General features: G+C 40.8%; 1 protein-coding gene and 1 long non-coding RNA gene across 2 annotated transcripts in view; one reads left to right on the top strand and one right to left on the bottom strand.

The window, feature by feature from the left end:
- The window catches only part of LOC121179184, a 107,926-nt gene that overhangs the window by 79,361 nt on the left and 2,033 nt on the right, over window positions 1-26,532 (bottom strand). The gene's annotated exons all lie outside the window — the stretch shown is intronic.
- On the top strand, window positions 8,325-25,593 carry si:ch211-286o17.1 (hematopoietic progenitor cell antigen CD34). The gene is made up of 8 exons (XM_041033861.1): window positions 8,325-8,525; window positions 19,119-19,229; window positions 19,543-19,787; window positions 20,685-20,789; window positions 21,655-21,775; window positions 22,031-22,083; window positions 23,077-23,226; window positions 24,228-25,593. Exons 1-8 carry the CDS (start codon window positions 8,435-8,437, stop codon window positions 24,408-24,410), a joined length of 1,059 nt encoding a protein of 352 aa, XP_040889795.1. The 5' UTR covers window positions 8,325-8,434; the 3' UTR covers window positions 24,411-25,593.

The raw sequence follows: 26,532 nt of genomic DNA, 5'->3' as shown, positions 1-26,532 counted from the left end.
ACCTTCAAATCTGAAATATATGTAGATGTATTTCCAGACCCAGCCCCTGGCTTTTTGTGCCAAATATAATATGTCTCATGTTTAATTCATGTTAAATGCTCCTGTAGAAGCTATTAATAGTAAATGCCATTGTATGGAAAAGATCCCATTTAAGATAGGAAATTTTGTACAGTGATGATCTATAGGCCACTAATTCAGCCATTCAAAGATAAGTGGAGACCAAATTGAACTGTAGCAGAAAGCATGATTAATGATTAAATGAGCCTGATCGAGGATCAGATTAGCCTAACCCTGGCCAACAGCGCCGCTCTCCCACCCTCCCAGTCTCATCAGTCATTGTTTACATTGAGCATGATACTTGAAATGCACCAAGTGTATGAGATATGAAGAACACCTGCTGCTCCCGAGGAGTAATCTGGTCAGATTAAGTTAGACGGAGGCTTTAATGCCTTATTGATTTTTCCCAATAAATCCACTTTGAACGTAACCTGGAAATTAAATGTAGGAAAAAAACTGCAAAATGGATTAGTAACCCCTGAGATCTTGAGATGTGAGAGGGGCTGCAGTTTAGTGTAAAGCAGGTGTTCCTTATATTCTGTACACAGAGTGGATATATGATTAATGATATATGTGTTTGGATCAGCAGTTGGTCCTTGTAAAGTTCATTCATTAACCGTCTGCTGCTTCACAGTGCTATCTCCGCTTTATATCCTGACTATTTCCATGTCTCAGCGTATAATTCACAAGTTTTCACTCTGCGTTCAGTGTATAGTTTACCCGACTGCCTGTTGTCTCCTTGCTGCTGTATTTATGGAGTGCCATATCTAAACTTTAAAATAATTATCATGACAAGAAATTCAGTCTGAGGCACCGCGCTAATTCAGGGTTTTAGTTTTGACTGTTTCACCCATTGCGATGATGAAAGATGAACATCTTTCTGTGCTTGCGGCTGTTTCATTGTTCCATAAAAAGTCACTGCAACCGTCTACTTCATTCTGGAGAACTGCTCTTTTTACCATTTCAGTATCAGTGGGGTTAGTGTACTCCCCACAGGACCTTGATTCATGTTAATCTAGAAGAACAAGATAAAATAAGATAGATAATAAATACATTTCCTGTAAAGTGTTGAAATATGACAGATAATTCATCTGTTTCATGCGTGGTTTGATGATGATAATTTATAAATGTGTTGTGCAATAAGCTGTCAGACGTTTAAACTGTAATGTTTTTTAAACTATATTATTGTATAAATACTGTACATAAAAAAACACTCCTATTTTGCAAGCAGAAGATTCACTTTGTACTGTTCTTATACATTAAATGCGCAGCTGATGAAAATGATTTTTGCCCAGGTTCTTTTGTGATGGCAAATAAGTTCTGAGTAATTGTGCTGAACATAATTTCTCTGTCTTTTAAAGGAAATAAATCCTAATTTAAGCCCTGGTAGATGAAATATTCTGCCCTCAAAATGCTTTATTAATACTGAAAGGAAATATTTATGCAAGACTTCAGTCTTGACCCTGTGTTGACGTCCTTGAATTCATATGAATCATTATACAACTCACAGTATATGACCACTATGTTTCTATGAGTTTTGCATTTACAGACAAATTGCTGCTGCTGTTAGAGGTGAGGTTATTTTCGAGCCAATCGGAACTCTGCCACACATAACTGGATAATCTTTTGTAATTATATTAATGGACCACTAACATAATAATTTAATAGTTAAGCTGTTACTGAGTTTTCATGGGAAGGCTCTAAATGCAAGATGATGTCAGACACAACGGAAATCCCAGGGGTACAAACATAGTTCAGCCTTAGAAACTATCATACTAAGGAAAACTGATGTTTACAGATGCACAACATACCACCATTAAAATACACCTTGACTGGTGAGAGAAACACGGGTGATACCAATGAGGAGCCGAGCATGTAAAACAGCAAAGAAATATCCTGGAGAAAACTGCTAAATAAAATAAAAGAACACACGACCCCATGCGATGAATAGCCTTTCAGAATGAAGAATAGTTTGCTCTGCCTTCATACTGTGACAGTATTTGGTATGGCAGCATATAGGGGCTCCTGAGCACTTGCCATAAGGAGACAGAATTTATTATTCATGGTTAACCCTCGGGGCTCTGGGCAAGCAGAGCAGAGGGGGGGGGGGGGGGGGGGGGGGGGGGGGGTTGTAGTATGTACATCCAGGCCTCCCAGCCCATACCTGTCAGATCCAGGTGGGGGAGTCATCAGCGCATCGAAGGGTCCTCTGTACACCTGCCAGGCTCTAACCCCTCGTCTTTCCCCTCTTCTCTCTTTGCTTGTCAGAATGACTACACTCAGCAGCCAGCAATTCCCCCTCACTACTTGCTTCTCACACACACGCACGCACGCACGCACGCACACACACGCACACACACACACACACACACACACACACACACACACACACACACACACACACACACACACACACACACACACACACACACACACACACACACACACACACACAGAGAGAGAGGAGGATCATTAGGTCTCAAACCTTCTCTACTGACAGCTGAAAAAGCCGCAGGATATCTTCTTGATAGACTGTGTGGCTGGATGGTAGTAGACAGGTTTATGGATGTACTACAGCCATTAGAAACCCATTATTCTTCTATCAATCCCTGACAGTTGTCATAATATCTCACTCTGCTCTGACCCATGATGGATGTAAGTACATTTTTTGCGAGACGTACAGTAAAATAACGGCGTAACACTAAATTTCTGTGAAATCACTGGTTGAACTCTAGCTTCTCCTGCTGCCCAGAATATTTGATTCGGGGAGGAAAACGGACCTTACGCACAGACTGCAGATCTTGAAGAATAATTCAAACTGTGGCTCTAACTGTGGAATGAATGATGAATGGAAAAGGCCTTGGACTTTCTCTGTACCTTGAACAACCCAGCGAGTTTGTGTTAATAGTCAATGGCCAGGGCTTCACTGTCCTTCATCACAGAGTGGGGTGGGGCACTAGCTGGGTTGTATCATATCATTTCATTGTATGCACTGAATAAAAGAAAATTTTTTCATGAACATTATTGGGCAAAAGTTATAGATCACCCCCATTTTTTCCAGCTGTTATTGAAATTTCAAAAGTTCAAGTAAATTTCATAAAAACAGGCTTTTTCAGGGATTAAGAAATTAGTTAACGTGCAGTTTTCCTGCAGGAAAGGTAGTGAATTAAGCTTGGAAAGTTAATGCAAATAGTTCCTACAGGTGCCCCAACTTTTGCTGATTACTTACAAACCCTCTTGCAGCCCTTCAATACGCCAGCTCAACATTTAATACTACCTGACTAAAGCTTATAAATAATGATCTGTTTTCCCTGAGACTCTGAGAGAGGTGTTGCCTAAAGTCAGTCACATTCAAGACTGCACTGTGTGCTGTGCAGGATTGCACGATAACAGCACACACAGTAAACAAATACATTTCATTTTGGACAGAATTCTCTATACAGATGCTTTTCCTTGTGGGTTGTGTTTTTTTTTTTTAGCTGGGAAGAAAACCAGCAGAAACATATGTATATGTCATACATCTGTTTTTTCCTGTTCATAATGTACACACCTACTGCTGAACAATCAAGCATCCAATTCCCTTAAGCACTGCTGGAACGCAGCTTTGAGGCTGTACAGGCCCACGAGCATCAGTCTCCTGCTGCTTTAATTAAATGCCTGCTGCATTATCAAAGCGCACATAATCAAACAGGCACTGATACCGTATGTTTGCTCGTACCAAGGACAAAAGACTGGTGTCCAAACCCCCGGGGGAGACCCTGATGACTGTATACGATGAATCCTAAATGGCCACAGCTCAGCCTTTAAGAGTAACAACTTGTTTCAGGATTTATTGAATGAGCTAATCCATGACGGCATTTTATGTCACCAATTTGCTGTGGTTATTTCTCTTTGGTCCACTAGCATCGGCATGGTCACTTATAGGCTTTCTGGTAATAACTGCCTTCATTAGTCACTATCTAAAAGCTGGAGTCTAGAAATTCATCATTTCAATTCCACCAAAATGCACAGTATAAAGCAATAAATGGCAGGTTTGATGACACATTGATGAAGCTAGTGTCCAGTAGGTTTCATCTGGACAGCACACCAGTCTAGTGGTGCCATCTTGTGGCCAAAGTTATTATGACAAGCTGATGGAGGCTGGCTGACAGAGACAGACTGACCATTCTTCATTCATTCGTTTACTGTTTACACCAGCTTGAGCACAAACTGGGATGAGAGGAGGAGATCATGTGAGACACTGTGAAAATGTGATGCAGGAAGAGGGTAAAGGATAAACATGTGTCAGGGACAAAAAGTGTCTGTTTCAGTGCTGCCGCCTGAGGGTGTGTGTGTGTGTGTGTGTCTGGAACATCTGCAGGGCTATGCAGCGGTCCTGGAGGTCATGACATACACCGCACCAAGACTATGTGTCCTGACACCGTGAAGAGAACCCACACAAGGAGGTCCCAGACACACATTTTGTTTTGGGAAGAAGTGACTTCATCAATCCGGCATTTCTTTTCTTTATTTCCTTTTCCCTCTTCCCGCTCAAAGACACAGACCTCAGTGCTCAGCCCACAGAGGCAACGGTCAACATTTTCTGCAGTTTGAAATTAAATCCCCTCATGCTCCTCCTCCTCCTCCTCCTCCCACACCTACCCTCACTTCCCCTCCTTCTCAGCCTCTCTTCTGCCCTCATGAAATCATTTCAAGTCAGGCTCCTTCCTACGTAGCCAATCTCTCAACTTTGTGGGATTTATGGCTCCCATTTTCAAAGGTCCATAAAATGTACATTACAATGTGTATGTGTTTCTGTGACTGGTATGATGTATGTGCCCGCATGTGTTTCCTCAAATAAATTAACCAAAATTAAATTAAGAACTGCAGTACAATGAGGACTTCAAAAATGCCCTCACCGTTAATTTAACAGTGAGCATTGATTGCCTTTTGTCTGCACTTGTGACTTAAGTCAAAACAGAACCATGAATCTCTGAAGCTATATTGTTAATTATGAACGGGTGGCAAAGGAATTCTCTTCCCACAAAGGATCGTCACATTAGGAGAGTCGCTGTTTTACAACTTCCTGTTCAGAGCTCTGCCTGGGGCACTTACAAATAATCCATTGCTGGTGCAATCAGGCTCTCAGACAGAATAAACGTTTCTTACGCTGCTGGAACTGCGCAACATTTTGAAGATTTACATCTTCAACAAAGCCATAAACAAAAGCCACCGCCTTGCGTAAGATGCTGAACTCATTACTTTATTGGCAAAGCTTGAAGCTCTGTGTCTGGAAACCTTAAAATATAAGGTAGAAGTCTTCAAAGAATATCATTCATGAAATATTCTGCTAATAAGCTCTCTGGTCTCTCAGGAATATCTGCCATTTAAAGAAGCCAGTGGTTCATCAGCCAAACCTCAGTGATGCTAAGGGGTGTCCAATTAACAACTTAGACTTCCAGTCTCAAAAAGTGAGACTGTGTAACTGGAACAGCCAGGCTGTTGGATGCTCCTTCATCAGCACAGTTTGACTAGTTATACCCCAAAAACATTATTAGTAAATGTCACGGATAACTTAAAAAATGTGATCTTAAGTGACCAAATTAGTAAAATAACAACCCAGACGGGATAGAGTCTCCACTATACCCTGAAGAAACTGGTTGTAATATATGGTAATTATGACTCTGTTTTTGTGCTTCCTGCACTGAGCAAACAGGTTGGGTGGAGTGTAGTTTTTTTTCTGTCTGTCCTCATAACAAAGAAGAGTCAATAAACTTTGTTATGTTGTTTTGTATCTGAGATAAGAAACAAGTGTGATGGGCAAATGCATGCTTTGACTGTTTTTTTCCCCCCCAAAAAAGTGTGTATGTGCAACAGAGGAACACGAGAAAAAAAGAAGCGAGACAAAGAAGACTTGCATGCAAGTAAAAAAAAAATTGCATGTTCACAAAATGTTTGGCAACAGTTCAGGATTTTTGTGGTCTTTAAAAATACAGGGTAAATCCAAAGGGGACTCCTCGTGAGAAAGAACCAGCACAAAGGCACAGTGCTTCTCTTTTGATATCGAACCTGGTTGCCTATATTCTCCTGAGACACTCCATCATACATTTCAGAAAGTATTTAACACACATGCTCCAAGGTGTAGATGCACAACACATGGAACAAAAAGGAAAAAAAAACGCAACCATCAAATCTGGTTAAAAGACACGTGTAAGTCAAACCGAAACACACACTGCTGTCAGAAATAATCTATGACAGCAGCAGATATATGGTGATTGCAATGTACTGTTACTGAAGAAACAGTGCAGCAGCTAAAAGGAAAAGGGAGGCTATGTTTTCAAAGTCCATAAGCTGCAACAGATGTGCAGAACAGTCAATATACTATAAACAAATAAAGCCATATGAAGCAGGGCCTATAGACTTTAAATCAGAGGATGCCAGTGGTAGAAATGTTTTCCAGATTTGCTTTCGGTAAGGTCTTAGGAGGTATGCACTTACTGTATTTGTCTCTGAGAAGATGGATAAGGAAATGGGGTGTCCAGTGATTGAGGGCAAAGAAGTTATGGCTGTATTTGGACACAAAGATCTATCATTACCCTCAGATTACCGTCACACCAAAGACCAGATTACAATGGTAGCATTTAAGGATTTTACCACAGATTTTACACATGAAGATCGGCTTATTCATCATCATTAAAATGAGGATATCTCAGTCTGTGACATTCATTTTTAAATCTATTGTGAACAGAAAAATTTAGAGATGGTCTTACAGAACTGCAATACCAAATTGCTGGAAAACCTCTTTCAAATAAATACAATCCCTGTACTTAAGTCACACAAAACTAGGTAAAAAATGAAAGCGTTAAGCTTTTTTGAAATAAGGAAAGAAAAAATGGAGCATGAAAAAAAACATAAAAAGGAAAAGAGGTTTGTCCTGCTGCCCTTGGCTGAAGGTAAAAGGTCTATTCTGTGCCTTACTGCCATCTGACAGGAAGCTGTGATTCATGGGGACTCAAGTAGCAGAAATACTTAACTAGCTAACAGTCTAATGAATGTTTTACTGGAGTGACATGGCTGCTGCTGTCCAGCTGTGCCTGCTGTAATGGGCTCATTGCTGCTTTTTCTCTTGGGGTTTTCAGCAAAGCTCATCTTGAGTCACAGTAAGGGGCCAATTGCCCACCTCTACGCCCTGCTGTTTGAGCTGAATGTTTGATAGGGGTCTGGGGGGGGGGGGGGGGGGGGGGGGGGTGACTGGGAGGAAATGGGGTGATGTGGGGGAAGGATGGGGCCAAAACAGGGACAGGGGGAATATGGGCACTAGAACTGGTGTCAAATTACAAGAATGTTTCTCAAGCATGTAAGAATTAGCTGTGGTTCGGTTTACTTCTCTCGACTCACTGTTGTTGCTACTTTTTTTTCTTTGTTGAAGAGGGTGGAGCTTTTTTTTTTAACAAGTCATTTAGCATACCTTCAGCAGTGGTTCCAGATGTGTTATTTACACAGAGCATGAGAACTACTAGCAAAAGAGCTAACAAAAGTAAAGCAAAGATCCTCAAGTTGCAGGGGGGCTGGGTGCTTTCAGGACTTTGTGGAAGTGTGAATGGTTTAAGCAGATCCTGTGGTGTCTTCACTACTGGGACAGCAGTTGTTGATTGATGGCCTTGCTGAGTAGTGGGGGCTTTGGGCCACTGAAATGGATTAATAACATTAACATAACAATGGATGACACCTTTGTTTTGAGTATGATTATTCTGCTCTACAGTCTGTCTCCATAAGCCTATTAAGGACCAGAGTGTCGAAGCCTATTGTCGCCTATCACTTTTTATTGTGAGGTGGATTACTGCTCCCGTCCAGACAGGGTTCACAGTTCAAGCAGACGTAGTAACCCAGTGTGAGCAAGGGATGAAGTAATGAGCATTGATCGCCAAAGCATTTTCTGCAGTGATATACCACACATCACACGCGCTGCAGCCCAGTTATGGTGGATGATTCAAGTACAAGAACGGCATATTTAGTGCCTATATATAAACACTGAGAGGTATTTGAAGAATTCGGCACATAGTTTTTCTTTTTTAAAAATACACAACATCCCAACAAGACCCCATTCTCCTCCTTCCCTCCGTCTGCCTTGCGTCTTCTTCCAGAGGGGTGGGAGCACAGAGGAAGGGTTAAAGTAACCAGTGGAAGACAGGGTGTAGGGCAGGGCCTCGGTAAGGGAGAAGGGGGGGGGGGGGCATATAAAAACTGACAGAACACAAGTGGTGCTTTATCCACCCTGTCCCGCTCTGGGTAAGAGGAAACCCTAAACTGCTCAGGCTCAACCAGCTTTAGCCTCTCTCTTTCTTTCTTTCTTTCCCTCCCTTTTCACTCACACCCACTGGACGTGTGTGCGCCCAGGATGAGAATGGCAGCATCATCTGCAAAGAGACCAGAACAGCCCTGCAAAATGCTGGCTTTTGCTTTGCTACTCATCGCTTCACTCTTAAATGGTACGTGGTGAAACAAAAAATGATAAACTTCTCAGAGATTGTATAGCCATCTACAGGGAGAGAGGGAGGGCCAGGAGGGGTGGGGTTGGACTGGAGGAGTGTTTGTTTGAATGGTGTTTGAGCTGAATCCAGGTTTTAACCCTACAACCTTTTTACTCACTGGAATGCTAACATACTATCTCCCTACTAAAAACAAATCTATAACTTTTGAGTCTTAAAATGTTTTTAAAATGAGTTTTTGAAAAAAAAAAAATTTCAGCCCATGATGCTGACAGAAAAACATTTCTTTGGTGTATACCTTGGCAAACAAAGCAACCACTTTAGAGAAAAGGGCTTTAATTTTGTGGAGACACAGGAAAGGTTTAAATGATGATTTGAAGTTAAGATATTCTGAACTTGTTACTATAGTATCAGTAGCCAAAGCAGAGCTTTCTACAGTTTTTAAACTTTCTTTTTGCATTTTACTGTTCATGTTTAAACCCGTTTGCTATTTCATTGACCTGATTCCCATGATCTTCAAGGACTTTGAGAAATGTGTGTATTTATATTTAGCTGGCTGTAATGTGAGGCGAGTTGAAGCATTCGTGAGTGGAGGGTGTGGAGTTTGTTAATGTCCAATTCAAACGTGGCTGTGCAGATATGTGCTTTAGTGATGCTTCAGGGATGACTGATGTTAAACTACGTGTAAAGACGACAGGGCTCATGTGGCTGACAGCCATTTAAGAGTAATGATAACAATATAAAAATGTTTATATCAAATGAAATAATCTAAATGTATTTATCATCTAAAAGCAACAGTCCTCTACAATATCTTGACATTAACTTAAGCACTTCAAAGACAATTCAAGTTTAAGTAAAGTTTGATGTTTGTTTCTGAGAAATCACTAATTTTTGCACAAAGCATTCAGTTTGTTCATTAAAGAGCTTGAATAACTTATTTTCTATTGGCATTTTCACCATGATGAACTTTTATTGATTTGAATCAGGCTGAGCTATAGTGTGCCGCATCTGAATTCAGTCCAAGTTTAAACTGAGTCCAAATAAGTTCAAGCCAAGATAAAGTCAAAACTAATTCAAGAGGAAGTCAAGGTCTACTGAAAAACAGGACCAAATAAGGTAATGAGCTCTGTATATGTTTTTACAAATGTAAAAATACTACATGAGCACTTGCTTAAGCATTCAGATGTAGATCAGTTCAGACGTACGATTACATACAACTCAAGTTTAGCCCATAAAATGTCTGCAGGGGCAGGAAGAAAATTAAAAGATGGATCATGTGGAGACAAAAAAATCTCTGTGAAACTTCTTAGATAGATGAGTTGTTTCATCCTTCAATAGTGGACAATCCAAGTTCTGATCAAAATAAACAGAAGGCAAGTCCAATATGTCACAAAAATGGAGCTGAGAATGAACTACAGCTATGCTATCATTTGCAGTGCTCTCTGTTGTGGTTGGAAATGAATCACACACTAAACTACTTAATTCAAACCTCCTGTCTTGTTCATGGGATATAGCTTATGGGAATGAGATCATCTGCAGTGAGAAGCAGCTACATCTGCTTTGGAAAATAAAACTGCTTTGACATAAGTTTGACCTATAGATTTTGAACCAGAGGCAGCAAAACTTTTATTCTGCTCTTGAAAAAGAAAAAAACCCATCCCTTGATGTGCTCTGCAATGTTTATCCTCCCTGAAAGTCACAAACGAAGCAACTCGAAACATGTGACACACTGAAGTTGGACCAAATATGAATGTCTTAAAAGATGAATAGCAATGGCGCAAATATCAGATCTCATACAGATGGGAAACCAGAGAATAAACCATCCGTCTCCTGAGTCAGACAAAAATCCCTCTTGTTGAATTGTCTTGTCAACCTGGGAGAAGGGAGCAGGGCAGAGTTATGTAAGCAGAGGAAAGATGGGCTTACTGAACAACTTTACCATGATGAGGTCAGAGCAGATTCACAGATGTTGGTGAGCGTAACAGTTACCCTGACAACCTGAAGGGGGGTCGGGGTAGCACAAGCTAAACAGGAGACGATCAGAAACACTGGGGGGAAAACCCCTATTGAGACTGTTTAGCAGACTTCTTTTGGAAAAGCGGTGAGAGGAGTGAGCTGAAGCAACGCACAGGGAGAGGAATATGTGTAGATTTACTTTGCTTTCAGTGGCATGACTGGAATGCCTCATGCTTGGAAGGTCTCAGTTTAGTTATCTGAAAACGCCACTTATAAACAATTTTCGTAATACGGTTTAAGCTCTGCCTGTGCTGTGAAGTGGTTTTAGGAGGCTCTCTAGTTAAGCAACAAACCCTGCCCAACCTTTCTGCCAACCCCAGAGCATGTAATTATGTAAATCATTGTTTTTGTAGCACCCATTGAAGTAAGATGCACCAAAGAATCAGAAAAACAATGTCAACAACAGAGTCCTCAATCCTCTCATGAAGAAAGTAGAACGGAGTGAGCCAGTGGTGGAAAGTAGAAATCTGGGTGCGCACACACACATAAGTTGTGTAAGATTCGTATTCGGTTGGGATAGTGTTTTTCATCCTCTCCTAATAAGAGAAAGCTGCTTTTTGCTCTCAGCTCTTAACGGCTTCGTCTTTGAACTTTTCCCCAGCCTCTGTACTTGTGTATTCTATTTTCACATACAATAAGTGCTGACATGCTACAGCTAAACGAGCTGCTGTATCAAACAACCAGAAGGTGCTGGTATGTACCCTGATGTGTAAATTGGATACATGGAAGGTAAAGGGATGTGAAAGCTGGAGTATCAGATGGCAACACGTACTGTAAAAAAAAAAAAAAAAAAAAAAGGAAAGAAAAACTCAATGAAAGCAACTGATGTTTTAAAGCAGAGAACAAATCTTTGCACATTGACTACATGCACTTTAGTTCAGCATCTTAAGGGCCTATTATGGCTGTTTTTCAATACCACCCCTGGATAAGTGTGCAAGCAATTACTCTGGTAGATTTGTGAAGGATATACTAAGTCTCAAATTCTTTCTGGACAAAATCAATGTTGAGCCTCTAAGCTATTGGCGGCCAGATATGCCTCACACCGCAACAGGATCCTCTAACAGTCTACCTGCATACACTCAAAACAGACAGGCTCATTCAAGGTAATGCACGAGGCAATGGAACTGCAGTGTTCAGTTGTGAGCATGTGTGTGCTGGGGGGTAGGAGTAGGTGGAGGGGGCTGATATAATGCTGCCAATTGAAAGCAGATGTCATGTTTCCTGATTGTGGTCCCGTAGAAACAGGCACCGCGCTCTCGATAAGGAGCTGCAGTGGCCTCAGGGTTGGGTTGGGCTGGGCTGGGTGAATGCTGCAGCTGGTGAAGCAGTGTTGGTGAAGCAAGTGCAGCTTCAAGGGCCTGATTGAAACCATGAGATCCAGTTGCTTTTCTGCCAAGAGAGGAGAATGGCCTAAGTTCTGCTATTAATCGCTGTGACAGGAACGACAGGGGTGGGGGTGCTGTTGGGGGGGTGGGTCAATATAGTGGGGTCAGCAGTCTGTTGTTTCAAAGAGGGTAGAGTTGCAGAGCATGTTTAAACCTAAGGGACTGGATTCCAATGTCACATTCCTCTGCGCGCTCTTAACTCTTAAATTCAGATTCTTTAAGAGCAGCAGGATATTAAATAATGAAGACACTCATTTTGAAAACAACACTGAATGAATGGTGAATTCATTCAATATCCAGAATACTGTGTAGAAAAATCAACAAGAAGTAACCACCTATGGGGCTGAATAAGACGAGGGAAAAAAATATCAGAGAACATGTTTATTTTGCAATATACCAACAACATTTCATAATATAAACGTCAAATTAACTGAAGCTTAATCCAATTATCATAATTTTTTCTGCATGTTCTTATCGCACCACTTTAAAAAAAAATCATAGATCAAATCATAGCATAATTATGAGCGACCAGACTGACAAACTTTAAATGAAAATGTGTCAGTTATTATACTCACTGTTATGTCTCCACCTTCTATTCAACTTTGAAAATCCATGTTGGGGTGAGTGCGTGAGGGAAGGGTGCGGTGGAGGATGTGCGCTCTTGGATCAAATTTCTATCCAACTAATGCCAGGGTGATGTCAGAGAGCCTCTAAAGAGGCGCTTTTACATTCGAAATTTGGGCTGGGTCAAGAGGCAGGAGAATAAGGGAAAATTCCAATTGATGGCAGTAAAATTAGGTATTCTACCAATTTTTTTTGAGCCGTACAACATTGTTCACAAACACTGAAATAAGTGTATGTATTGTGTTACACTATAAAGAAGGCATGTAACCACATTTACAATTAAGAGCAGCTGCACTTAAATTACCTTTTGTAAATGGTTAATAGTGGTGGTTGTTGACCCGATGGGGAGCAACCAGCATGAGAGTCTCAGAATGGGGCCACGAAGGAATTCATATGCTAGACCACCACACAACAGATCCCACTCAATCCAGACTTTCTAACACATTCATACATTTCCTGTAGATAAGTATGCAAGGAATATATCCAGAAATACGCACTAAAACCATGACAGAAAAGGGGAGGCAATCAGTCAGAGTGTTTATGGAAACTGTCTTAGCTGAACAGACTCTCATACACTCAGAAAAGTTAAGACATCGACATTCAGCCTCAAAACCAGCAGGAAAAAAAATGGTTGTGGCATTGGTCAAAGCTGCCAACTTTGTGAAACTCTAAGATAAATGTCTTGGTTCTACGAACACACTATATCATATGGTAACTATAGCATGCTGCATGTGGCGGGAAGGGTGTTAGTAGAAACTCAAGCATTAAGACTTTGACACGGTGGTCCACTAACTTGTGCAGACAATTATCACCTCACCATGCCCCATTACACGGCACAGGCTTTTTCTCAGCAGAAGCAGGGAGAGGCCAGGGTCTCCACGGATATATGGCCATATTTTTAGGGCTTGTCCCTCCTGAACATGTAGCACAGGACTTCTCTGGAAGCCAGGCTGGGACTGGAAGCCAAAGCCATAGGAGGGTCTACCCACTGAAAACATCCAACAGCTGGTTCATGTTTCACATACACAGCCGAAGTGGGTGAATTTGAAACAGCGCAGATTTTATATGAAAATCTTTCTATCCACTGGCGGGACTGGAACAAATTTGGTCAGCGAAATACTCTGTTGATAGAGTTTTCAGGCTTAAAGTCATTAGCGGAGGCACAAGAAGCATAAATGCAAAGTTATGTAAAGAAGACATGTGCCTCCATGTGGAACTTGTGCATGTTTAGCTTATAGATACACCATGAAGCAAGCCTAAGCCTAAGCCTGAACGCAGGCAAAGCTTTCTGGGGCCATGAGAGAGAAATTAACTGTTACATTATGACTCTTGGCATGTTGTTTTATATTACACTTCGGTGTGGGAGGTGTGAGGGCCTACATCTCACTTCGATAGATGCCTGGGATTAGCTGTGCGTGACTGGGAGAGGGCGAGCGGGCAGGGAGAGTTGGGCGGGAGGAAGGCGTGGAGCTGAAGGCTTGTCTTCTTCCAAAGCCCGCCACATTCCTCCATCCGGAGTCCCAAGAGATGGGGGGTGCAGGGTGGAGCATTTCCAGACCACAGCCGTCACTCAGAGCAATCTGGTGGGAAAATCTTCAAGAGAGCAATGAAGTCAAGTCCCATGCTGTATAACATATGGAGTCAGGGCTGATTAGGATGACGGAGCTTGGTTTGTTGTGTTTGTGCAATAATAGCAAGACACGCGACTGATGACTGATATCTTGGCCGCCTTTTTGACATTACACAAAAAGAAGGAATGAAAGATAAGTCTGGGCGGGTATTTGCGGTGATATGAGGAACAGGGCTTGTGAGTGTCTCAGATGTACGTATGTATGTATTAGAACGGTTCAGTAAAGTCAGTGAATGGCTCTTGTTGAGTGAGTGAGTGAATTTAGGGTTAGAGTTAGGGCTTAGAGGGCAGTGAGGCGGTGATGGGTTCAGAGGTCACACTGTGAGGAAGTGTGTTGACCTCACGCAGGGAGAAGGGCTGTAGAGAACACTGGAGACACCAGTGTATTAATTACAGCACAGGACAGCTCAAAGTTCAGCACAAGACTACATTTTAATTTCAGAATAACAGGAAAATGACTCCAAGTTGAACCCAGACTGGAAGCCTTTAGGCCAACAACGAAAACAAAACAATAAAAGATGGTCACTCAGATCATGCTGCGTCTGTAAATGTTGGTCATGAGAGGCAATTATATGCAGAGGTTTCATTCCATCTAGGCTCTGGTCTGTCAGGATGAGTGATGGCTGGTCAGATAGACTGGATAGATTTTACTGGTTGTATTGGCGGTGCTGCAAACAAAAAAAAAAAAACAACAACAAAAAAAAAAGAAAAAAAGAGGGCTTTGTGTTATTGTGTCTGAGGCTAAACAAGCATGTTTTGTTTTATTAAAATGCGGCAGCCAATTTAACAAGTGTGCTCGAGGTGCCATGGTATTGTGAGCACAAGACTATTAAAAGATAGTTGCTTTTTACATTATGGATTTAAAATCCCCCTTAATCCCTCAAATTCAAACACGTGCTGTATAAACAGGGAACCTGTTTTTAAATATTGGCAGTGCTCTTCTGGGTCTAAAGGAAGTACAAACTCCCTTCCAGTAACCCACCACAATATCTCCCAACTATTCTACCAGAAACCGCTCCAAACTCCAAACTGTTAATCAAAACCAAACATGCTCATCAGCAACTGAGTCAATCTCCAGACATTTTTTAATTTCACAACACCACTGACAAAAGTTTTACCTCCCAGTCCGCTACAACTCATCCGATGACAGAAAGTGATCACAGAGCTAAAACAACACATTTTAGCCTCTGCACTCTGGCACTCCTGGGTGTCACATTTGTATGAGAAAACCTGATTTACGCCTGACCATCTCACCCATTTTGAACCTCATCCGTTCCAGTAAAATAAACAAACAGACCACCCAGAGATGGAGGAGGGATGGCAGCTGTAGGTTACAGCATGGTGAAGGGGTCTAAAAAGACAGACTTACAAGGTTAGGGAGTCCTTGACCCGTTGCTGGTCCACACCCACACTAATGCTCCTGAGAGAAGAGACACCAAGCACACTGAGACGAGGCACTAAATTTGGCAACTTTCTGGCTCCATAGTGAAACCTGAGCATGTCTACGAGAGCTTTTATTATAGATTTGACATAGGTACGGGAACTGCAAAACTGCATAGAGGTCGGTGAGGCTGATGTATTTTCTTATTCAACTGTAAAATTCACAAGGTGTAGAAGATTTATTTCCCCTGTGTAGATACCGTATGACAGACAGCTGCAATGGACAGTTGCTAACACTATGCTTGAAGACCTCCTTGGAGATTACCGCCCCACCTGCTAGCACGGCACACACAGCGTTTACTCAGTACTTGTGGCACCTGTCTGTCACAGTGACTTATCTAAGGAAGTCCACGGACATGTGTCACAGTGTCACCACTGTGTGAATATATGTGGCTCGTGTGGAAACCTCAAGCAGTGACTTCAGACAGTGAGACGGCCATGAGAGAAACAACAGAGTGTCGCAGAGGAGAAAAACAACTCATAGTGTGAGAACAGTCAAGAACAGAACAGAACAAGTCCTTTGAAACACTTAAATGGTCTATAGGAGTATAGCATAAAACTAAGTGATGCTTTTGTTCTGTCACAGTCTGTTCCAACAGGAAAATGTAATCTCTTATTGTAACTGGCATGTACCGTACTGCACTGAGATAGCCCATGAATATCAAAGTAGGAGTTCATCATGAGCAGAAGTTTTTTGGATTTTATATGTGTATATAGAATAACTCTTAAACTATAAAAATGTGACAAGAATTTCTAGGAAACAAAAGGGAAACTGGCACTGCTGTCTAAAATGTAAAAGCAATTTATCAAATACAATTTATCAGCAAGTTTGTTAATACACAGACTCAAACTAGGCATCAAATAAATTATCAGCTAAATAAATAATACATGTTTTCAAAAATCTAAAGTGAAATTTTAAGGCCATGTTTAAAAGTGACAAATGTGCAAACCCAAAACAAAGTGCATGATTAAATCAAAACTTTATGTTAACAAAAGTAGTAGCAGCAGTAATAGTTCAGTTCAGCAGGGTGCAGCACACTGCAATTACAAACCTGAAATCAATCACAAACTTAATCTGGCAACCAGAGAGGAATGACAAAGTGAGAGAGTGGGAAGTAATGAGATCTGCAGAGGTAAAGCATTATGGGAATGTTTTGAGAATGAGGTAATGCTGTTGTTAGACCGAGAGAGGGGGATCTGGGTAAAGGGAATACATTCTGGGTATTCTGGTTTGACTTCTGGATCCTACTCAAGCAATTTGACCTGAGCAAATCACAGCAATAATGACCTGAGGCTCATTAGCCCAGTGACTGCAGGGTGTGGTGGCATATTTTATAAATTAGCACAGAGACTCAAACATACCGTGAAAGTTATCCAGGTTATTACAACGAATTTACCGCTGAAAGAACCCCACTAGAAATATCCTATCAAGACCTTGATTTAGTATTGCAATTTATCAAGGACTCTTAGCCCAAAGTCATATGGCTCCCTGAAAATGAAAAATGTTATAATGGCCTATTACATAATTCTAAAATCTGGAAAAAGTGATGTTTTCAAAGGCATCATAACCTGGCACCTTTCAGTAGCACATTTAATCAGGGCATTCAAAGGTTTAACAGGGTTGATGGAAAACCGTTCCACTCACATTAATATATCTCTGAAAGTTATTTTGTATATCCCATTCGTGGCCGACCTAAAGTGAGTCACTGCACCCACAGGATCTTTTGAAAAACTTCAGAGTGCGAAAGATTGCATTTCAAAGTAAATGACTTCATGACGTGAGCCATGGATCTGAGAGCATCAGTTATCTACTGCAATAAGATCTATTACCTAATCTTCCAGCACTGCAGAGGCCTCTAGGGACACACACACACACACACACATTACAGTGAGCACATCACTGAGCTCTCACAAACTGCACAAGTTCATGCATTAGGGTGATAATTGACATGAAGATAGCACACTGGTGAAAACTGCAGGCCATCTGAGCTATGAGCTACAACTTCACATTACAACTTTATTAAATCACGCCTGCAGAACGATAATGAGTCGATGAGGGAAAAACACCCCATGATTCATCCGAGGAGCTGGACTTAAGACTAAAAAAAAAAAAAAAATCTTCTCAGCCTAAATCACAAAATAGGTTGTCGCAGACAGGAACATGTCCTTCCTCACTGCAAAATTCAGAGATTTATGATAGCGTTTCCTCAGTTTCACTTTTTATTGAATCCTTCATTTATAACACTGTCATTTATTGCTTTGTGCATGAAGGGGTTGGGGGTGGGCTTGATTTGAGTAAAGCACGTTGTGTTATATTGTGTTTGTATGAAAAGTGCTACACGAATAAATGATTGAAGGATTCTGCCCTAAGATGCCGCAGATCCCACGCTTCATACATGATCTTGTATTAGGTCAAACTTCAAGAGGTGATATATATTGCTTTTCTTTATATTACAAAGAAAAGAAAAAAAGTCACAAAATGAAAAACTGTTCTCAAAAACATCAGCAAGCGAGCGTATCCAGAGAAAGCAGAGCTCACTATTAGACATTTTTCCATATTCCTGGACATTGAATTTGAAAAATGTGCATAAATCAATGTCTTGCCATCATTTGCAGCTAGTAAAATGGAAAGTGAAGTTTTGAAAGCATAACTTTATTAATTTTGGGTAAAGACCATATGCAGTGGAAGCCCGAGTGCTTGTACTCCTGACCTGATCAAATAGTGTTGGGAATTACTGGCACAATTACATTTTAATTTAACATGATTTTAATGCCAGTAGGTTTAGTTGAGTATGACACATAAAATCTAAACCAGAGCTGCAGGCAGACAATTACATAAAAGCATTTAAAAACTAAACAGATCTCTTTGCTTTGATTGACAGTCGTGAACGGCACCATTCTGGCACACAGCACGTTTTTATTATAAGAGCCATTTTAAACTGTCTGGCACAAGTCCATTGTGTAGCTCACAGCATGTTTGCCATGAGCCATCTGATTTCCCTGAGAAGCTCAGAGCACCGTCCCAGTGGGAGTGGACAGGAGGTCAGAGCTTTTGGCTGGTTCAGGTCTTGTGCTGAGGGATGGTTTATTTGCTCAGGCTGTGCAGAGGAATTAGTCCATCAGTGGGTTATTAATTATAGATAGTTCCATAGTGCTGAGAGTCATTGATTTAAGGTCACATTGAGAGAGTTCTTGTAATGTCTTACTGCACAGCACATCCACAAATTCAGACCCTGTCAAAACTGATGAGAGTTACATTAGTATTAAGCTTTGTAACACACAAGTAAATTTGTTGGTTAGAGATGGAGGATCGTTCGGCCAATATCTTAAAATGCTTTTTTTTTTTAAATCGCTTTCTTAAAAGTATGCAGACATGCCACTGTGTTTGTCACCATTTTAAATATATGCCACTGCATTTACAATTAGACAATGACAAACATTTTTTTCTGTTTTTTTTTCCCAAACAAAGTGACATTGAACCTTATTCTGATTTTACAGAAGGAGTCATGGCACAGCAAGAGGGAAATGTCACAGCAGAGGAACAGCTTGCGGAAACAGGAGAATTGGTACTAGGAAATATGATGCCAAAGACAACTCCTGAAGCTCCTGGTAAGAAACATGAACTAGCACCACCATCCATTTATGAAAAAAAATATAAATGTTTACGCTGAGGCTTGATTGCTCTACATGAACAACTCTAGTAAGTCAATTAAAATATCACCATATTTGACAGTCATTCTATGTGTGTGCATTTAAGTGCACTTGGCGTGACTGAATTAACCAACACAGTTAATGCAGTAAATCCTACATTAACATAGCCCGGCTCAACTATGTGCTCCTATATGTGAATCATCAGAGCACTTCATGTTTACTGTCATATATATTTAACAAACTAAACATTTAAGTTTAATTGCTTTTTCAGAGCCACAGGATACAAATGGTCAAGACAGGATATACCCTACTATAGATTTGCCTGTACAGACAACAGCGGTAACAGAAGAAGCAAAAAAGGAAGGAGATGCAGGACACAATGATGAAAGCAGCCCTGCAGCTGACGAGGGAACTCAGATCACAGTTGAGGCACATACTGACTTACCCAAATTCATGGAACCAGAAACCCAAGCACCTATGCCTGCCAGAGGCGACGGCCCTGGGAACGTACCAAAGGTAAGTGTAGGGAGGGCCTTCAGTTCACTAACTCCAGAGGTGTCCAAACTGTTCCACAAAGGGCTGTGTGGCTGCAGGTTTTTGTTCCAACCAACCACCAGCACACCAGACATGACTCATTTAATCAACTGATCACAGTCTTCAGACAGCTGATTGATCAAACTGTGTGCTCTTCATTAGTTGGAACAAAAACCTGCAGCCACACGGCCCTTTGTGGAACAGTTTGGACACCCCTGACTTAGTCCGTTGTCAAGTAAAGTCAGTTGATATTAAATACAAAGCTTAAAATAACAATCAAATGGAAGTAATATTATAGCATTTATACTTACTCAATAGCCTCTAATATTAGTGTTACTTTTCTAATGTTTCAAATGACACTGAGATATTACACTATTTGCAATGGTTTCTTCCCTAAGAAGAAAAGGAAGAGTGGCAATATTTTCTGCATAAGAAAATGAGGTTGTACTTTCATATTTTTGAGAACTGCATCTTCACAGGCCATATTCGTTTGGTCTTGTTTACAAATGTGCTTCCAGCCAGGACACAGATTTGTATTGTATGAATAATTGATCTTCCCCACAATCAATGAGATGTCGACTTTATTTAGTTTTGGGGGTTTTTTGAAATTTGTTATTAACCTAAATATGCTGTGCTGTAGGTACACACTTGGATTTAGTTCTTAGATTGTTTTATTTCTTAGGTATGTGCATGGTAGAGGAATAGGTCAGAAGTACTGACATTAAAATGTCCACCAAAAGGCATTCTGTGTGCTGTTACATGTCAGAGACACTGGCCAAAAACCAAAATAATTCTTTGGCCAATGCCATAAAGCAGTTATGAGTTTAATGGTGAGAAGAAGTCAAGGGATAGTGACAGAGGTTTGGTTTCTCTCTACAGCCAGTGCCACGGGGTGATGTTGTGGATGATGTTGTTTGTGTCAGCAAAGAAGCGGTCCAGGACAAAAACGCTGTCAGTTTGAAACTCAAGACCATCTCCAGCTGCGTAAGTTTAAAAAACATCTCCTCCTGTCTTGTTCTCATGTATCTGTTTAAAGGCATACATTTTTAGTGGTACTGTCATTATGCAAAGAGAACAGCAAAGAATCTTGAAGGGGCCATGTGATCCTGCTGAAGGTCAAAATATTGATGCACACACACTGAGGCACACACCAACAGTCTTTGCTTTTGATGCCACTCCCAGCTGGCAATCAGCTTGCTAAATGTGAGCGCAGTAGGAGATTCTTCCTTATATGAGAGGCAGTCACAGATGCCCATAAAACAGCGAAGCTGGAGAAAAACTGAGTCTATCCTTTTTAATGTCTACTTCTTACATGAGAAGGAAAAGTCCAAAAGCTCTGTGGTGCATCTCAGACAGGGCATGGATTGAGCTGTGAGCTGCGAGCTGTGAGGGCAGAGGGAGGGGAGCACAATGGGTGGGCTCACTGCTGCTGTAGAATGTGTAATGTATAGAGGTTTGAAGCAGCAGTGTGGGTGTGTGGGTGTGTTTATGCTTCGAAACACAAATTCTTCAGGCTCCCAGGATAACAGCTTTGAGGTCTGCAGAAATCACAGCTTCTACGCAGAGGCCTGAACTCAGTAAAAGTGAATTTAGCTTGCTGCAACTCTCTGAGCATCTGAGCATCAGATGTATTATTTAGCATTAAAAGAAATCCACTAACAGCTGTAAGCAGCAAAATATACCTATATACAAAGACATGTACTATACACAACAAGCCCAGAATTAAAATAAACCTCTAGTTCATCTTATCTTATCCTTATGTTTCCTGAAGAACTTGATGGTTTGGGCTCTATCCAATCCAATATTTTGCCATTTTTACTAACTATGTTAAATTTCGGTCCCCTTGCAGAAAGACACCAAAGTGAAGATTGAAAGTGTTCTGCAGGAGTTGTGTGGTGAAGACTGTAAACTAGATATCTACCAGGAGGACAACTCGGATGAAATCCTTGTGTCTGGAAAGTATGTAGAAGGTCAGTAACATTCTTGCTATATTTAATTTGTTTTGACAACAACTTTGATAACACCTCATAAACCATCCCCTTATTCCAAATTAATATCAGATTCATTACTCCAATCTTTAAAAGCTCCAATTTACTTTAGCAGGAGTTATGGCAGATTCTCATTTCAGTACTAGAGGGTACCCTTTGGTTAAGTAGCATCTTCACCTCAACTTTTCAGTGAATAAAAATGTTTTGTAACAAAAAACATTTTTTTATTATTTGCAGCTGATGTCGCAGGCATGGCTAACAAGTTCAACAATGACAACATCAAAGATAAGGTAAAGTACCGCTTACATGTTATTGTGGAAATGCTCTGTACATGTATATTTATGTGTGAAGCCATGTTTAGGTGGGTGACCCGCGATTCTCCATGCACTGAGGTTTGTACCTTATCTATGGGTATGACCAAAGTTTGGAGCAAGCTGGTACTCAATTTCACATTTCCAGGCACAACAGTAAATCATACCACTCACAATGAAGGTCCCATAAAATACACAGACTACAGCAACAACTTACATCGACTAGACTCAGCCACCATAAATTTTCTGGTTGACTCATAATCGAACTAGATGGGAAAACACAGTAGGCAGAAGAAAAACACTCTCTGAGTTTTCCAAAGGCTGCTTAAAGCTGCCAAGCTGACAGTTTGTGTGACAAACAAAAAGCCCAAACAAAAAGCCCTGACAGTTTGTGTGACAAACAATCCATTTGTCAGCTGCAAAACATTTTTTCCAAGTACCTAGGGAACAATCTCGGGTCATGGGTGTGCCTGTCACACCCATCTTCCTCTTTGTATTTGACATACACCGCATTTCTCTCCTTACTCCGAGATACACTGAATGACCTTATTAGCAGTTTACCAATGCTTCAGGCTAACAGACACTCTTCATTATACTGTCTACAGTCTAAAGGCATCTTTTTCTTTTGATGCTGCCTTGAAGCCACAGGAAACAGTACCCATTCTGTGGGTACATCTCCATAAACAAAGGCTTTGCGTGGGGTTGTTTTTTTTTTTTTTTTCAGTTATGATAGATAAGACGACAGTAACCAGATAATGAATGTGTACTTCTGCCAGTAAAACAATTGCACACAATGTACATCTTCAAAACACATCTGCATTGAATCTCATGCCTACATGTGTGTCCGTTTCAGTTTTTACAGAGTGACTGATAATTTGTTTGGCTTGCTGGAGACACTATGGTTTTGACTTGCCTTAGACACGCAAAGTGATCACTTGACTCATGGTATTTTGCTGTCATCTCTGGTTTCAGACTGATGTGGAGGAAGCTGTTCCTCGTTGGGGGAAGAACTCTAAGTTGGTTCTGGTTTCCTTGCTGCTGGCCGGCCTGTTGCTGGCTGCACTGCTGGTAGCTGGTTATTACCTCAAGACCCACCGCAAGAACTCCAAAGGAGTCAGACTGGTGAGTACATTAGAGGGGGTGTGTTCCACCGTCAAAACTCTGTGGCTGTTAAAACGTCAGGAAGCATTATGGGCACCATTGTTATCATCTTTAAATTTAAATGCACTCATGAGGTCAGCTAGTCAGCTATTAGAGAATGTGTACTGACAGAGACTCTGGCTACCTTAAAAGACATACTACCTAGACCAACATCTTCCTTCTATCCTGTATTTCCCACTCAAGTGAGTAAAGAAAAGCATTACGGGCTGGCAATGAAGCAACTGCCCGCCCTCGCTAGCCTAACATAACGTGCCCCCACAAGATTCAGTTCACTGCGGCAACTTTACACCATGACTGTTTATTTGGAAAAAAGAAAAGTACATATGGATTAGAGGTCAAATGTATGGTTATCCTCCCATCAGTTCCTGTCTGAAGGGAGGACACGCTTGACTCCCATGTCCTTTAACTCAAAGCAGAATTAAGTCCATGAGGCTGTTTCTTCCCCTTGCCAGGGGTCTACAGATGTTTTTAGTTTTTATTTTTTTCTGTACAGCTAATGACATCATTTAAAGTGTTTACATATGGGGGCACACCCATGTGATGGTTTAGCTGAAACAGCCAGTATAGTTCTTTCATAAGCATTAAATATGATCCATGAAGTCCTTGCCGACAAACAGAGCACCTAATCAAAGTTTTACAAATCTGCTTACAGATGGTTAATATTAGCAGCTAGAAGCAAAGTCAAACCAAAGTTGACCTGTCAACAGTAAAACAATTACCGACACCCTTCTGAGTGCGCACACAGCTGAAACCCATAAACCTCACTGATGAAGAATGTGTTTGTTTGCTTTTGAACACCACCCACAAAAACAAATCCATTTTCAATCACATGCATTCTTGCTTGTTTGCATGTCATATTTGAACAGCAAAATTAAACATGTCTGTGATAAACCTGTACGTTAAACTTCTCAACTTCTTAATCAACTACGAAGTCTCAAGTGATTGTTCTGTACTCTCCTTAGGCTGAGTCTTTCCAGGTGGACGAGGAGAATCAGGCTAATACCCTGGTGTCTGTGGCCCCCCTGCCCCAGGAGCCCCTCGACAAGCCCACCGCTAATGGAGAGTCTCCACCAGAAAACGGGACCAACCCCGCCCCCACCACTAACGGACACTCCCAGACCCCAGTGGCCGACACTGAGATGTGAATAATGACACCCCCTCCCCACCTCCTGTTCTACCCATCACCCACCGGGACACACAATCCACAAGCCCCTCTGCTGCCTCAGAGACTGTCCACACACTGAGACAAGTTCAACATGAATCCACCAAACAGAATCACCACCCCCCCCCTCCTCCTCTCCTCAACTTGTACCTCCCTAGACGATGATGACAACAAAGATGAAGCTCATCACTATAAAGACGATGACAATGACAATGCCTGTAATGTGAAAAGTTTGGGATCACTGGCCTTTGCTGGTGTCAAGAGGAGCTTACAGACGCTGTATTTGGGACTGAGACTGATCAGCATGGCAGTCTAGTAGTAATCAGTGTAAAATCACCAGAATAATGCCAAATATGTGCTGCTGATCCCTGACGAAGAAGCAGAGAACGCTCTATCACTTCAAACCACAACTGTGGTGCAATGAAACAAATGAAGCCAGGAAGGTGAAAGGAGACCAGTTTCTGTACTGTTGTAAAATGGACTGATGCTCTCTGCTTGATTGTTTTTTTTTTATCTGTGTGATTCAGGAAATGTTTTGTTTTCATAGCCTCACTATCTGCCTTAACTTTTTTAGACCTATGAAGCGTGAGATTGGCGGAAAAATAAGACATCCGAGTTTGAATTTATTGAATGTTGGCTACGTTTTCTTACAGTTTGTCAAACTTTAATAAAAAACTTAACATTGTTAACATTCTTCATAGAAACCAAAGACCAGCTGACACAGTATTAGCAGATACTTATGTAGCAGCAGCAAGTATGATCTTTGGTTTTTCTGAGGAATTAAATAATGCTACCAAGCTATTCATAATGTGGAAATGTCCGAAAATGTTTAGTGTTGTCTCAGTGCTTTATACTGATTTTGGTGATAATTATGACATTAGTGTACAGTTTTTCTGTTTTCGTTTTTTAAACAACTTCTTGCCACTGTCTTTGGGAATAGTGAAGTCCAGCAGCATTTTTAAATTCTGTAAGAAGGCATTATAAAACACAAACACAAACACACACACACACACACCAGGCTGGTAAACAAAATTACTGCCATGAAATTCCCACACAACATGCAGCAGGTTCACCATTCCAAAGACTGCCTTTATCTCCTTGTTGATATATATATTAAAAAAAAAAAAAAAACAGTTACATCAGTGGTACACTTTTTTTAGCTTGTCTTTTGAACAACTGGCTGCTTCCATAATGTACTGCATGTGTAAATAAGCCTGCTTTCCCTGTTTTTATTATCTGTGCCTGATTCATAAAATGTGACTGTTGACAATATCTTCGTCTGTTTTTTTTTCCAGCATACGTCTGTTGTGCTTATTTGGCTTGAGAACTCAAACATTTAAAATGTTTGAAATACACTATATATACACCAAAGTTCTCCCAAAATAATTGCACTGAAAGGCTTTTTTCAGCATGCACACACACGCATACTTGTGATCTAGTCTCCCAAAGTTAACCTAGCCTTTTAATCTGTTGTCTATCATCTAAACATAGAGATGTGAAGAACTGTGTGTACTCATTAAGCTAAACCACCAGCAGACCATGTATCTGGCTGCTTTGAACTGTTAAAAACCAAAAAAACAAAACATTGGACACATCCTGTCATGCAAAGCAGCAGTCTCTTGATTCTTGGAATCTAATTAACTAAAATGTGATATATTGCAAACAAACTATTCTTCATTTAATCTCCACTCAAGGCAATGAAAAATTTAATTAGCTTGTTTTAAACTAGACACTTGAACTTGATTATCACTCTCAAAATGGAATCTAAATTGCTCATGTTATATGAAGCAAATGTCAAGGATTAAAAGGAATAATGGATTTTTAAAATGGAACAAGAAAACTCTTTATTCTGTGCTTACATAGATTATGAAACGTTTTCAGGCATGGTTTCTGTTGATATGCAAATTAATATTTTGACTAAGACTAAGCAGAAAATAGCCCACAGAGCTAAAGGCTCTAGTTTGAATGTTCATAGTGAAAAAGCTAATCTTTTATTCAAAACATACCATTAGTAATGTACTTAAGAGAAGTCAGTGGAGTAATGGTGATTTCTGAGTTGCATGTACAGTAGAGGGAGAAGGCACTCCCAGTAACAACATACAGTT

This window comes from Toxotes jaculatrix, chromosome 3 (assembly GCF_017976425.1).
Source record: "Toxotes jaculatrix isolate fToxJac2 chromosome 3, fToxJac2.pri, whole genome shotgun sequence".
Taxonomy (NCBI): Eukaryota; Metazoa; Chordata; class Actinopteri; family Toxotidae; genus Toxotes; species Toxotes jaculatrix.
The sequence above is the reverse complement of the archived record's forward strand: the minus strand, read 5'-3'. Positions and strand labels throughout refer to the sequence as shown.

Bases quoted from the DNA above. Each gene is read 5' to 3' on its own strand.
- si:ch211-286o17.1 (XM_041033861.1), top strand. From the start codon at position 8,435: ATGAGAATGGCAGCATCATCTGCAAAGAGACCAGAACAGCCCTGCAAA. The intron at 8,526-19,118 runs GTACGTGGTGAA...CTGATTTTACAG, and splicing joins CATCGCTTCACTCTTAAATG to AAGGAGTCATGGCACAGCAA. The intron at 20,790-21,654 runs GTAAGTTTAAAA...GTCCCCTTGCAG, and splicing joins TCAAGACCATCTCCAGCTGC to AAAGACACCAAAGTGAAGAT.